The sequence below is a fragment of the Ambystoma mexicanum genome, chromosome 2p (genome assembly GCF_040938575.1).
Source record: "Ambystoma mexicanum isolate Mex_15411 chromosome 2p, UKY_AmexF1_1, whole genome shotgun sequence".
Lineage (NCBI taxonomy): Eukaryota > Metazoa > Chordata > Amphibia > Caudata > Ambystomatidae > Ambystoma > Ambystoma mexicanum.
Window position 1 is genome coordinate 1,052,947,552 of NC_090923.1, and position 14,823 is coordinate 1,052,962,374.

The following is a 14,823-nucleotide window of genomic DNA, read 5'->3' on the forward strand; positions in this document are numbered from 1 at the left end:
CCTCTCTTCCTGCCCGGGGAGCCCTGCCAAGGTTCTCTTTGAGGACATGCAGTCCACACAAGCAGACTAGGATAGATCAGGGTGACCCCGGTCAGGATGGTGATGATACTTAACTACAGGACCAGGACGACCCAAACCTCCTCTTTCTTGACCCCTCCATAGTGGAAGGTGGTCACTCCTCTTCCATTGCGGACCAGCCACTCTACAATGAGCTGCTGAAGAAGGCTGCTCACCACTTCGGCGTTAAAACAGATAAAACCAGCCCCACAGGGACTGACTTCGTTGAGGATCTTCTCAAGAAGAAGAACCTGTTAGACTCCAGAAGACTTATAGCTTGGCTATAAAAAGAGGGTCTCTCCATCCTTGTCTACCCCCTCTCTTACTAGGGCGTTCAACCCTTGGGTGGAAAAATCCTTCTGGCCCTCTCCTTCAGATCCCCTCTACATTAGGGGTCACGCTAATCCGGACTCCCTGGAAGTGATCACTACAAGAAAAAGGGATGGTGTTCCACTCTCAACCTCGAAGACACCTCCTAACAAGGAGTGCAAGAAATTGTACACTCTAGGGAAGCGTATCACAACATTAGCTGCGCACCTTACTAGAAGAGCAAACGCCACCTTGCTTGCCAGCTACAGCAGCACCCAGTGGGGTGAGGTGTCACAACATCTGGACTCAGTTCCTGAACCGGCACAATCCCACCTTTTTATAAAGAGCACCACAGAGGGGAAACTGTCTCTTAAAACATCCTGAAGAATGTCTTGGACTCTGTAGACCCCTCAGGAAGAGTCATTGCAGAGGGGAACCCTCCTTAACAGACATTCCTGGAGTAGAGACGCAGTTAAGCCAGAGACAGAAGCAGCCCTAATTAATACGCCCATCAAGGAGGATCCCCTCTTTGGCAAAGTTGTCGACAACCAGCTGGAGACAGCAAAGAAGGAGCGGAGAGCATCAAGACCCGTGGTCCGATTTCCAGCAAACCCTTCGTTCCAAGTGGAGCGTTCAACACACGCTGAAATGTTCAGGCGCAAAGCTCAGGAAAACCGGGCTAAGCTGGAGCAAGCACGTTTGCTCCTTCTATACTCCACCCACTCTGTCCTATTGGTACCAGCAGCGTGGGTTTCACTGCAGGAAAGGACAAGGAAGAGCTGCAGCCTCTAGAGGTGCAGCAGTCCCTGCACCAAATGACGGGCCCATCCACGTTCCCTCCCATGCGTCCCCATTCAGGGGTCCCGTAATACTGTTTGCCCAGCAATGGGAGGGAATGACGTCAGACCGCTGGGTCTTGGATACAGTGGCCAAGGGATACTCGGAGTTCCTCAAAACACCTTGCCACCATCCACCTCGCATAGGACGCATGTCCTCTGCATATCTCCACATCCTCAAGGAGGAGATTAGAATCCTGTTACAAAAAGGAGCCTTCAAGCTCGTGCCCTTCATGGAAAAAAATCAAGGTATATAGCCAATGTACTTCCTTGTTCCAAAGAAAGATCTAACAATACGCCCAGTGCTGGACCTGTGCCCTGCACACATGTATGTCAAACCACAAACATTCAGGATGACAACGTTACAGGAAGTCATCTCACAAATAAAGATGGGGGATTACATGCAACATTAGACATGAAAGATGCATACTTTCATATTTCAATGTTGCCAGTGCTAAACAAATACCACAGATTCAAATTGGGAGACAAGCACTACCAATTGAAAGTGCTACCATTCGGCAATGCTTCAGTTCCCAGGGTATTCACAAAGGTCTTAGCAGTGGTGGCCGCCCACTTGCAAAGGCAGTCCATTCCAGTGTACCCTTACTTAGATGACTGGCTAATTACCCAGAACTCCCCCCCCCCTCCCCCAGCAGAGGTGCCTTCAAAACACCTAGCAGACAATCAATGTGCTGTTTAAATTGGAATGCTCCGCAAACAAGAAGTCGGGTCTATTGCCCAGCCAAGTAAAGCAATTTCTAGGGGCACTAATCAGACGCCTGTCTAGTCTACCCCTCCACAGAGGGTCCAAAACATGTGGTTTCAAACACCTCAGTACATAGCCGATCATCAGGTGACAGAACGAAAGGCGATGCATCTGCTAGGAATGATGGCTTCCTGCATCTACCTAGTGCCTCTCACCAGGCTGCACACATGCTTCCAATGCAAGAGTGGCTAGCAAAACGTTGGTCGCATGCAAGCGGGTTGTGGGACGGTCTTTTGGTGGTTTCGCAACCTATGGTTCACTTGCTACAGTGTTGGAATAGAGACAATCTGCTAAAGGGAAAGCCTTTCCACACACTTGCGATAAAGGCCACTCTCAGGACAGACTCGTCTGAGTGGGTGGGGCGCTCACTTCCTGCATCACATTGCTCACAGCCTGTCGATACAGGCGCTAACCAGGAAACCCATCAACCTTCTGGAACTACTAGCGATTCTCAAAGTACTTCAAGCCTTTAAGACTCGGATAGCGCATAAAACAGTCCTAGTCCTTATGTGCAGTACCACAGCCATGTTTTATGTAAGCAAACAGGGGGGTACACATTCTCCAGAGCTGTTCAAACTAGCCCAGAACATCTGGCGGTGGGCACTGCATCGCACATGTTCTAGTGGCACAGCATGTTCCACGGGAACTCGGTTATCTGGCAGATGTACTAAGCAGGAGTACAATGCTACCCTCGGAGCACGAAGGGCAACTAAACACAGACGTGCTAAACGTCTTCTCAAACTGGGGGTTCCTAGAGATGGACCTTTTCGCAGCACTAGAAAATGTGCAATCCCAAGATTACGTGTCCAGGTTTCCCCAGAAAGGATCCAAGGGGAATGCACTTCTGATGAACTGGTCAGGGAAATTTGCATATGCCCCACAAACCCCGACTGCGGACACCGCTTCTCAACAAAATAGTCCACAAGCTACACCGGGAGCAAGTAACACTGATCCTAATAGCTCCAATGTGGGCCTGCCAGACCTGATTTTCACACCTACAAATGATGTCCCTGTGTCCACCCATGAAACTACCCTGCATGGACAACCTGTTGACCCAGGATCAGGGAATAATGCTGTATCCGTGCCCTCGGAAGCTGAACTTAGTAGCTTAGCTCCTGAGGTCATAGTTTGGTCACCTTAACCTAGACCAAAGGTTCATGGAAATACTAGAGGAGGCACGCAGGCTTAGCACAAGGCACTGCTATTTTAACAAATGGAAACGCTTTATGTTATGGTGCAGAACACAGTCTCGCAACCCAACAGACTGTTATCCGATCAATGTAGTCCACCACCTGCTCCACCTTACTTAAACCATGTCTCAGAAAAAGATGGTGCCCTCCCATCTCTAATCCTACTCCTGGATGGGACCTCAATGTCGTACTCACAAGGCACAAGGGGAACCCCTTTGAGCCTACGTACAAGGCCAGCCTTAAACATCTAACATACAAGACAGCCTTCCTCATAGCTGTTGCCTCTTTCAGGAGGGTTCGTGAACTACAAGCTCTGTTGGTACAAGACCCTTTCGTAGTTGTATACAAAGACAAGGTGGTGCTACGGACACATACTCGCTCTCGCCCAAATTCATATCAAAATGCCATGTCAATCAAACTACAGAGTTTCCTGTGTTTTTTGCCTTGCTCAGAGTATGCTTTCGTGCTCCGCCTTTTATCCATGTGGGGAAGTGTGATGGAAGTTGGGTGTGTAATGATCAGTAATTGCCTGACTCTACTTGACCATTGTGTTGGCACATGTCATGGGACATGTCAGGTATGCGGCTTGGATGTTAGTCCATTTTCTCTCACAGTGAGCTGTCCGTGAGAAAGTGTTAGTGTCGGGAAGGGGTGGGGGGTGGTTGAGTTCCTAAGTTCCTACATGGATGAGGAAAAGATGTTACACGGAAGGGGCTACCGCGTCTCACCATACTGTGTACCACTCCCCGAAGACCCCGCACCCAGATGATCCTCCTGCACTGGTCCACCCCCAGGAACTGGATCCAAAAGTGATGGCCATGTCCTGTCCACCTGTATGACAGATCCCTGTGAACTAGCGGGTGAGTCACCTTCAGGTTTCTCACACTTCTATTGGGACCCATGCTTCCTCTTTCTTCCATCCCCTCATGCTGTTCATCCTCTACGGGCTCTCCCCCTTCATCTGAAGCCAAAAACCTTGGAGTTCTCTTTGACTCATCTCTCTCCTTCCTTACTCACATTCAGGACATTGCCAAGAGGTCCAACTTTCAACTCTTCCTTCTCAAAGGAATTCTCCCGTTTCTCAGTTTCCCCCAGAAGCTCAATGTTACCAGAGCTTTGGTTCTCTCTAGGCTTGACTACTGTAACAGCCTACTCTTGAATCTACCCTCTTTTATGACCCCTCCAGATAATCCAGAATAGGGAAGCAAGACTTATCCTTGGCCTCAAGCCCAGGGACCGCATCTCTCCTGCCCCAAAACTCTTCACTGGCTCCCGGTTGCTGCACGGATTAAATTGAAATCCCTCTGCATCACCCACAAGGCTGTCTGGGGCCAGGGACCACGCTAAATGCAACTTGCTATCACTAAATATTCTCCCTCTACGTTCCTCTGGTACCAACTCTGTGTGTGTGAAGCGTTTCGCTAAACAGAGGGCCCTAGGCCAATCTCTTGTTTCAGCAGGCTCACTCTTGTGGAACAGCCCTTCGTCTTGAGCCGGACCTCCTCAAATTTCAGAAGCTCCTCAAGACTTTCCTTTTCACTTAAGCTTTCCCTTTATCCCTCCTCTGCTAACATGAGTCACTACGATTGGTAACCAGGGCCCTTACCTGTGCACACCCAATCGCCTCGGCTTCTGCCTACACACAGCACTTACCATTGTCCTCCCCCACTCTAGGCATGCTCTTAATTATTGCAGCTCAATGTTCCCTAGCACTTACTATGCTTGGCACTTATATCTGCTGCTCACCCACGAGCACAGACATTCCAACACTTACCACCTGGCTCCTCCCACTTCTCTCTGCACTTGCACCTTCTGAATGCATACAAGGCATAGTAGGTTTGTCTTTATCGTCCATTGTATATATGTTTCAATCCCATGTTCCCTCCCTGTTGCCATGTGGGCACTTGGAAACATATATATTAGTATGTATCCTATGGTGCACTGTCGCAAAGAACTTGGGCTGTGCAAATTGCTTTCACAAGTAGCGTGTAGTTATACCCACAGTTAGTTTATGATGCACACGCATGATGTGCATGTAAAAAAAAAGATGCACCAGATAGAATCTTTTCACCATTCAAAAATGAAATGCAAAATATTAACCTGACAAGAAATGTAAAATTCTTCTATCTTAGGCGGACTATAGGAAACACAGTACCAATGTGGACCCATGCGCCATCCGTACCTCCTTCTCACCAAAGAACAAGTAAAATTCCCTCTTCTTGACTTATGCTCAGTGTCCTCATCCTCAACTATCCAAAAATTATGCATTTCTTGTTACCGGAAGTGCACAATGTTGTGCCTTCCCGGGCAGAGCAGTGCGTGCATTTCCTTGCATGGAAAATACGTTAAAAATGAGGGGCTACTTAGGTCCTGTTGCCATCGTGCAAGCCTAATTCTGGCCACATGAAAGACCTGTTTTCAATTGTGGGCGCATACGTTGAGGGCTTGAGCATTTGCAGACACTCACCCCGTTTGAGGGTGTTTTCTCGGTTGTAAACTAAGGCCAGAGGGGATTCTTTGACCGTAAATGGGCAAATGGTTGCTTTGAACTGGTCCCTCCTTTTTCAGAACTGAGTGAGCAAACCCATTAAGCAGGAGGTTGTCCTCCTCTTCCACAGCTATCCTGCACAGTAGGCATCCTTCAGAAGGGTGTGGACGGAAGAGATTGACACACAGGTGGCATACATTTTGCTAAAGACTTGTATTCATGAGAACATAAAAGAACATGAGTCAAATCCCTACCTGACCCTATTACTAAGATGGGTTTCCCTTCCTCAACTTAATATTAAGGATAGTCAGAATGTCCTTCACCAAAGGTCCACCGTCCTGCGTCAAAACCCATTCCCACCCCTTACACTTGTAACTAAACTAAACGGCTCCCTTCTTCTGTAAAGCAGACTACCATGTTAGTGGTCTCGAAGGGACTATTTCCTGAGGGAGTGACTCCCTTCTCCCAGGTGCAATCCCTTTCATAGGTACTTCACAAAGTTCCAGATTGAAAAGTCTCAGTTCACAAATAAAGCAATGTTCCAACTCTGAACCCGTGGTGCCAAGAGAATGACACCCTTCCCTTGAACTTTCTCAGGCTTCTCACAATGTTCACAATACCAGGCGAAATGACCCACTTCTGCTTGCCTTTCCTAGGCTTAGCACAATACCAAGAGAATGGCCTTTCTCACAATGTTCGCAAATATCAGGGGGAACGACTCTCTCCCCCTGGCCTTTCTTAGGCTTTTCACAATGTTCACAACACAATGTTCACAACAACATAAAGTGTTGAAACTCTTTGTGCTTCTGCTTGTAATCCTCTAATTTGAATACCTTACCATACAAATCAAAGTTTGTTACTTGTTATGTCTGTATCCTTACCATTGTGTAAATTCCACTGTGTATGTCGAAAAGAATCCCCTGTGTCTATCTTCTCATGTAACATTTTTTTATGTTACCCTTTCTACAATTAATGGCTGGTGGTAGTGGTTTAATTTTCCTACCAGTGTGCGTTTTTACCTCCGGCTGAATCCTCAGCTGCAGTATTGCACCCCTGGGTGCCCATTTTGTCACAATGGCCCTGGTCTTCTTTTTCCGCCATTTCTTGTTGGAAAGGTCCTTCTTTAGATTGACTGTACACGCCAAACCAGGATTGGTCCCTCTGGTTTGTTTTGTCTTTGGCGTGATTCACTGGTGAAACCTGTATCTGGCTTCAGCGTATCTGGCTTGAAGCAAGAGAGGTTCCCGAAACTCCCTGTGCTTAGTCTCCTTGGTTACAGGAATGCACCCAAAGGTGATTGGCTGGCTATCCTGGGAGGACAGCCACCCTGCTGTGTGAGTGACAGGCTGCGAATGAATGGGAGAAACTTGCATAAAAGATGAGGTCTTTTGCAGGGAAGGCAGAGTTGACCATTGGACGAAGGAACCGAAGAAGAAACTGGAAGAGAAGCTTGCTGCACCCTCCTGGACTGTTGGTTTGCCCGGTCAAGACCTGCTGCAGTGCTGAAGCTCCGAATTTCTAATTGACTAGAGAAGCCCAGAAAGGATGACTTCTCTCCTTGGGTTGATGGGACCAATCAGCCCCAAGACTGCCCCAAGACTAACTTGCCTGGAAACTCTAGTCCCCCCCCTCTGCTGGCTGTACTGCTTTTCTGCTGCAGGAACAGAGTACCAGGGGACAGGAACACCAGGACGAGTGCATCACGTTTAAGCCGGACCTGAGCTCCAGGAAGATCCTCCAGACTCCCTCGAAGCAGGACTAACTAAGCCTGAGTCACCTCAACAGAGTGCTGGACCCCAGAAGCAAGGAAAGTCCACAAGGTGTCCAAGAACCGCTGTGGTGCTATTTGCGAGAAGCAGAAACCACGAAGTGCCACTGATCTGGAGTGTGCCCATTGCTGCCGCCGACCTTCAAACCGTAGTTCAGGAGTCCCTAGACCCCCTCCCTCTTGTCCCCACAACTGAGGCCCAGGAACAACCAGTTCTGCAGGACTACAACAGGAACAGAAGCCAGCTGGAACCTTTTCTTCAGACTCTAGGGACTGTGTAACTAGGGGTACTTACCTCTTGTTCTGTGTAGCTTGCTTTCTCTCACTGGAGACTTGCAGTTGTTGCCCTTTGCAGAGTTACATGCACCTTTGCCCCTCACAAGCCTCCCAGCTTGTGGCCCAACAGTGATTTATTTTTGCAACAAAACTCTCTTTAACATGGTGCAAGACTTTTGTGCTATCGAAAGAAGTGCCTCAGCTCCATGGACTTTGCTCAATTGACATTGGCTGTCGTGGCTCCCTGAAGACTCTTCTTAACCTCTGACTTTGTGTTGATCTGTCCCTCCAAAAAAGTCAGACATACCTTACTTGTATAGCTGGGAAAGGGTTAAGCTATATTCCATTGGGGTGCATACTTGTTTGAGAAGCTTGTTAACTTTTATTTCCTTCCCTAACCTTTTTTCCTTTTTCCGCAACCTCAGGATTGCATTAAGTGATATATCAATGTCCACAGTGTCCAACTGTTGAAGTCACCTCAGGGTGTAGAGTGTGTGTGTGTGTGTGTGTGCGCGTTATTGTTGCCTATTGCCCTTTCTAAAGAAGGCTTATTTTAAAAATAACTGGTAAATTAATAAATATTTTAATAAGAAACCTTGAGTAGAATTGTTATTTGAATACCTGTCCCTGGGAATCTGTTGAACCGCTACAGCTCCCATTGACCCCTCTTGAGATACGTCTGGCTGCTCAGTCACTCTACCAACTTGTGTAGTACAGATCAATACCAAAGGTTGGGTTGCCTATTGCCAAAAGGACCAGTCCGGTGTACTTTCCCACATGGGACCTACATACAATCTTGCCTAACACTTCCCTTGAGAGTGCACTGTGGATTTAGGGTCAGTAGCATGTGATGTTCAGTCATCCATCCCTTCTGGAGCTGACTCACCCTCTTCCCCGGGAACCTTCCTTCCACAGTTGATAGATGTGTTTTGAACAGTGCGGAATATGAGGAAAGGAAAAGCTTCAAGGGCAGAAGGAAAAGAAGGGGGGAAAAAGTCTTCAGGGGCCTCACCCATTCTGAATAAGAATTGGCCTTGTATTACCAATTACTAGCCCAACAGACCTGAGTGGCAAAGTCCAATCGAAGAGAGAGTGAGTTTAACTCCAGTTATTTTGCCCTGTTCACCGGCAAGTGCCATAATAGCATCATGTGGTAAGGCAAGCCAAATAGTCGCGTTAGGCAATCAAGAAAGAAAATGTCCATGAAGACCAAAATATTTGAGAATTTAAACCAAAGCGATCATCTAGAACGTTCTCGCGAGCTATTCAATTGGCAAAATAGCTAGGGGGAGTCGGAAGACAAAAAGAAGAAACAAATGATTGAAAATGATGCAGTGGATTTCTTTCAGCCCTCTACCGAGATTAGTCATGAAGTCTCTTGCGAGTAGGACGAGTCATCCCCCATCTCATATGAACGTTCAGAAGACAACCCCTAATAAAAAAATAACCTCTGGAACATCGGTTCAACTTCTCATCTGAACATCACTCCCACAATCCGGGGGTAAAAACTACAATAGGGTGCCTACATGATAAAGATGCAGGAAAATAAATTGGAAATGATATATCGGCTCTGGACAATTCAGGAGTGATCTGCTTTGAAGCAGTACTTTGGGACAGAGATTTCCAGCCCCTCAATAGATCTGAATTGTTTCTATTTGCGAATATACCTGCAGTGAGGATATTGATGTGGTTGTTTTAAGGGAATTGTGTGGTTTCAGTGGCTGTTCACTGTCAATCCTTTCTTTCAGTTCGGTATTCTGCATATGCAACATTTACTTGTGTTCACTCTAATAGCGTCATTCTTTCTGTTCGGCATTCAGACCCGCTTGTTAGAAGGTGAAGAAAAGCCAAATACGAACTTTGTTGTAACAAGGGAACTGGCCGAATGTGGAAAGACCAAGATGGCTGAAAGAGAGTGAATAAGAGAAAAAGCCTAGAAGGCTAGTGAATCAGGCTGTGTGAAATTGGAAGTGAACTAGGAGAAGAGAATCATTCCTCTTAGGCAAACCCAAAAAGTAGGAGCATGCATTTTGGAATTGTAACCACGTCTTGGCAGGAAAGTATGCCAGTCAAAGCCGAGTGAAATCAAATGTGTGGAGTGAACTGCAAAAGAGAATTCCCAAGGAAGATTCATGCCCTTAGGATTGTGAGTTCTATTAAAGGAGAAAGAGAACATGACAGGAGAGTATACCAGGTAGTCTGCGAGTCTGAAACCCGCATACAAAATATGGTATACTGAAAGAAGAATCCTGAGGAAGGTTCATGCCCTTAGGATTGTGCGTTGCATAAAGTGTGGAAAGCACCTGGGGGAAGGGAGTTGATTCCCCAGGAGTGGATAAAGAACTTGGTGGTTCTTTTGAACTTTTGTTTTGGGGAAGGGAGTCATTCCCCAAAACTGTACATTATCCTGTCATAGCCAAAGACCATATCAATAGCACCCCAGAGTTACTTTTTAGAATGAAAGGGCTAGGATAGCATTTCAACACAGGATGTTTTTTGCTTTGGACATCTTCACACAGGTCAGTTTTGGTAGAGGTAGGAAAATACCTACTAGATTTAAGATAGTGATGCATTTTCCCAACCCCTTTTATTCTTTAAATAAAGGTGTATGCCAATCACCATGAGCACTCTGTGTCTGTGTCTCATTCCTGGTACCTCACAGATTCCAAAGGCAACGAGTAGTCTCCAAATTATGGGGCTGATGGAGCCAGGCTGTGAGGCTCAGAGGCTGGGTTGCGGTGCAGGATTGACCCTCCTTCTCTGGAAAGCAGGTCTGGAAGTGGAGGCAGTTTGATGGTTGGAACCACCGACATATGGGGAAGGTTTGAGTGCCAGAATGAGGATCCTCTTGCACTGACAATGACCGAGTTTGTTGGTCACTTGTAGCAACAGAGGAATCGGCAGGAATGCATACAGTTAGAGGCCCTTCCAAAGGAACAAGAAGGTATTCCGCAGACTCTTTGGTCGGGGATACCTGCTGGCAAAACTCTGACACTTGGCATTGGTAGCTCTCGCAAAGAGGTCGATTTGAGGGAGATCCAACTCATTGAAGAGACTAGACACTTGTGCTTGCTGAAGCTTCCATTCGTGGCAGGACCACAGCTCCCCACTGAGTCTGCGATGGTGATTTGAATGCCTGCCAGGTTGAATGCCTGCCAGGGAAATGAGCAATGGCTCAGTGCCACCGATTCTGTGCCTCCAGAGAGAGCAGGAGAGCGCATTCCACCCTGTTTCCCGATGTAAAACATGGTGGTGTTGTCCGTGAAGACCTGCACCACCTTCTCCTGGAGCCAAGTCTGAAAAGACTTGAGCCCAGAAAACTGCCTGCATTTGCAGGCTTCTGATGTACAACTCATTATCCAGAAGCATCTGGCTTAAGAATGCCCTTTGTGTGCGCTCCCCAACCCTCCGTAGAGGCATCGGCCATGGCTGTTACCAGATACGTGGGGATATGAAAGGCAGCACTCTGAGATGCGGGTGAATTGACCATTGTAAGGCCTGACGGAATGCTCGATTGAGGGCGATTTTTGTCATTCCTTGCACCAGTGATTTGCTGCCATCTGGCATCTAGAAACTCTTGAAGGCGTCTCATCCGTAGTCTGCAAAAGGGAACTAGATGGATGCAAAAAAGAATTCCCTCAAGTTGGCATTTAGAATACTGTTATGTCCTCTTGGAATTCCAACCAAAGAGTTTACGGTCACGTCATGCTAAACCCGGGTCATGTTCTGGTTGAAGTGGATAATGTATTTGGGAGCAATAACAAACCAGCTTCCTCCCGGCATTATTCTCTGAGCAGATTGTTTGCTTTGCTTTTATGCGTTTACCCTGGTTGAATTGCTTGTCAATCTGATCACTCTTCAGATAATAATTTTCAAACCCATTCAACAAAAATTCTTCTCGTTTATCACACACTAAATTAGCAATGAATTTGGTGTAGAAGCGTACCGCACATTTTCCCCATGTGTTTCGTCAAACATGTGAACAAACTTCATATGGAATGACGAAATTGACCTTAACTCAGCAATCCGATAAAAGCATACAGAATTTTCGCTCTGAGCGGCATGTCCCAGTTGTTCTCAAACACTGATTAAAAAATTAATGGCTTGTTCACATCCTGTTAGCTTTCTAATTCTTTTCTATGATTCGTATGTTTTCCACCGACTCCGCCTTGCGGTGAACATTCTTCTTGATGATAAATCCTCCACACTACCTGCTGCTTGTTGGTGATTTCTGTCCACTTCTTCTCTCTTCCTTGCATGCTCTATATGCCCTGGACTGTGAATTGTACCAGTTGCCTTTTCAAACCGTCTGCCCAGAGCCTTTGTTTTCTTCTGCTTTTTCCTCTTTGTTTATAACCAAAGTCCACTTTTTCTGGGAAACGGACGCTAACAAACTTGGTTCATTTGTTGTCAGTTGTCTTATCCTTTTTACGGGACTTGTTTCTTATCATCGGACTGTCTTTTAATTCTATGATTGTCTGTGAAGTTCCTTCTATGGGTTACCCAGATATGTCTGTTTATTCTCTCATCTTAGTTGCCTCTAAAATCTTTCTCAAACATTTTCTAGATCCTATGTTCTTGGACTTGGTACGGCCTTTAATTTCTTTCTCATCCCTTCACTCACGGTTGTCTAGATGTTGGTCATGACACCTTCTAGTAGCTCTTCGTTTCAAGTCTGTACATTTACAATCACATTTCCTTTGGCCTTCTCCAGTGCTGTTATCCCATTTCCTTTGTCTTCCAGATTGTTCTCGTCTGCAGGGAGTTTTTGTACTCTAGTATTCTGATCCCCCTTTAATAATTTGGTCTTTATTTATTTCAAGATAGACGAGTTCTGTCTTACTTCCATAACAACTGTATCATACTGGTGTATGAAAGATTGAAGCACAATGTCCAAGGCCGCAAGTGGACTATTTGCACACTCTTGAGTGTGTGCCATCCCCTTGAAAAGGAAGTGAGGTTCGATCAAGATTGTCCAGATCTTCATTTGTTCCCTTCCTCTCCCACTTGGTTTCTTACTGTCCTCTATACCTGGGGAGTCAAAGAGTTTTGGAGAGATACCTAGCGTATCTGTTGGGTCATCCAATGCATGTAATTAATATTCCAAACTTAGACAAACATTCATAAGGGACGGACTCGTATGTTTTTCTACATCTCGCAGAACTGGACCTGAAATCTCCATTCCGTCCTTGTGCTCCCCGACTAGCCCAATTGGCATCCGAGAATCTATTGTCGGCTGACCCACTTTGGCCACTGGGTCATATGACCTTGACTGTACCACTGGGGAAAAAAGGTTGTAATTTTTCCTTCCTCGGTTTGTCGACTTTCTTTGTTCTGAATCTGTAGGGAGTTTTCCATTTCCATGTCTAAGGGTGTAGGATCACTGCTTCTTAAATTGTACTTGCTTTTCCTGCCTTTCGTCGCCCTTGTGCACTTAATTATTATGTGACTGTTGATGTATAAAGTTTGACAGGCCGCTGATTTCATGTTAGCTATGTAATGTTCCCTGGCGTTACGTTTTAAGGTTTAAGCCTTCAAAGGACAGGCAGCTCCAAGGGAACTTTCCCCAAAGTCACTTTCTGGCACTATGTTACTCACTAATGTGGTCTGCCCGCCTCATACACTTCAGCCAGTTGACTGTGCTCCTCTGAAAACACTAGGCGTTTACCAACAAACAAAAAGACCTCGAGGGGTAACGTTCCCCCAGAACGCTGTTTTAGGGCTCAGGCACCTAGTGAGATCTCCGAAACAGACACCACAAGAAAAGCGGTGCCCGAAGGCCAGTGTCCAAAATATTTGTTGCATTTTCATCCCCCACTAAGCTCCACCCCTAGTAGTGGTCATCTTCCGATTTGGTCACACACCTAAAATGGACGATCCTGCACGTTTTGAGAGAGGGGAATCGGTTACTTCCTCTGGTCCTGTGGACTGAGGTGTTCACGCTCCTGTTTGGAGGCAAATTCCTTGCCCAATTTGCACAAAAAAGAGGATGGAACCCTTCACCAGAGAAAACGGAGCAACCTAGAGAAGACTGAGAGAAGCATGGAATTCAGTAGCGTGGACACAGTAGCGCCACAATTAAAGCACTCCAGGTCCCCTTCCTTTTCCTATCGGGATGCCCACCACTCCAGCACTCCCAATGGTTTGTACTTGATTGTGGATCTTAAACCAGTGTTCTTACAAACCCAAGTTACCCAGTGCACCTCGACACATCACTGCACCGCAAAGCACCTTCCCCCTCACAGTACGGCAATTCAGGGCTGCTCTTTACCTGCGGGTGCGGCAGCGTTGAAACCTTCCTCTTCCTCTCCAAACACGAGCACAAACACCTTGGGACACATGACTAGATGAATGAACTTATTTCCCTCTCACAACGTACAGGATCGTCCATTTTAGGTGTGCAACCAAATCCGACAATGGTCAATAGGGGTGGAGTTTAGCAGGAAGAATGTCATTGGCTGGGGCAGTATGACCCAAAGTGACATCACTAGGCTATAAAAGTGACCGGCAGTTTTAGCTTTAAAGCAAAACTGCTTTAATTTTAACGATTATTCCCAGCCTGGGAATATTCATGAGCATGTGAATCCGTGTTGGATCCATGCTGGAGAACAGGAGTTACAGGTAAGTAACTTAGGTTCCTTTTTGTATTGCCCTTGTGCCATTTCCTTTCTCCACCCACCCCAGTGTCTGACCAACTGAGGGTCCTCATTCTGACTCTAAGCTCTTCTCTTACAGCAATTAGTGTCCAGACCCCAGTTTATTGTGGATGGAGCCACCCGGACCGACATTTGCCAGGGCGCACTGGGTATGTATTTCCATGCATGTGCTTTGCGAAGGCTACATGGCTGGTTAAGTCAATAGAATTTCCACTGTTAAAGTAACGGATGTCTGCTTCTTGAATCTTGCCAACTGTTGCCTATCACTTCCTTCACTTCGTATGGTATTCCATCCTGTTGGAACTTGGTGAGCTTGCATATATTTCACTGAAGGCAAAACTGCAGAATTCTTAGCAAATCTTCCAGTTTCAACTACATGTTTTCAGGGATTTCGGAACACACAAATTAAACTTCGCTGTTTAGAAAAAATGCCAAAGTAAAATACAAAATCGGTTTCAGAATTTTCCTGAATGAGGA

The 14,823-nt window shown here is 46.4% G+C and overlaps 1 protein-coding gene across 1 annotated transcript in view; it reads left to right on the plus strand.

Moving 5' to 3' along the window:
- Positions 1-14,823, plus strand: part of CAPN1 (calpain 1) — a 597,334-nt gene that overhangs the window by 111,652 nt on the left and 470,859 nt on the right. The window contains exon 3 of the mRNA XM_069644966.1: positions 14,426-14,495. Within this exon, the coding sequence (XP_069501067.1) occupies positions 14,426-14,495 (70 nt within the window). The remainder of the gene's footprint in view (positions 1-14,425; positions 14,496-14,823) is intronic.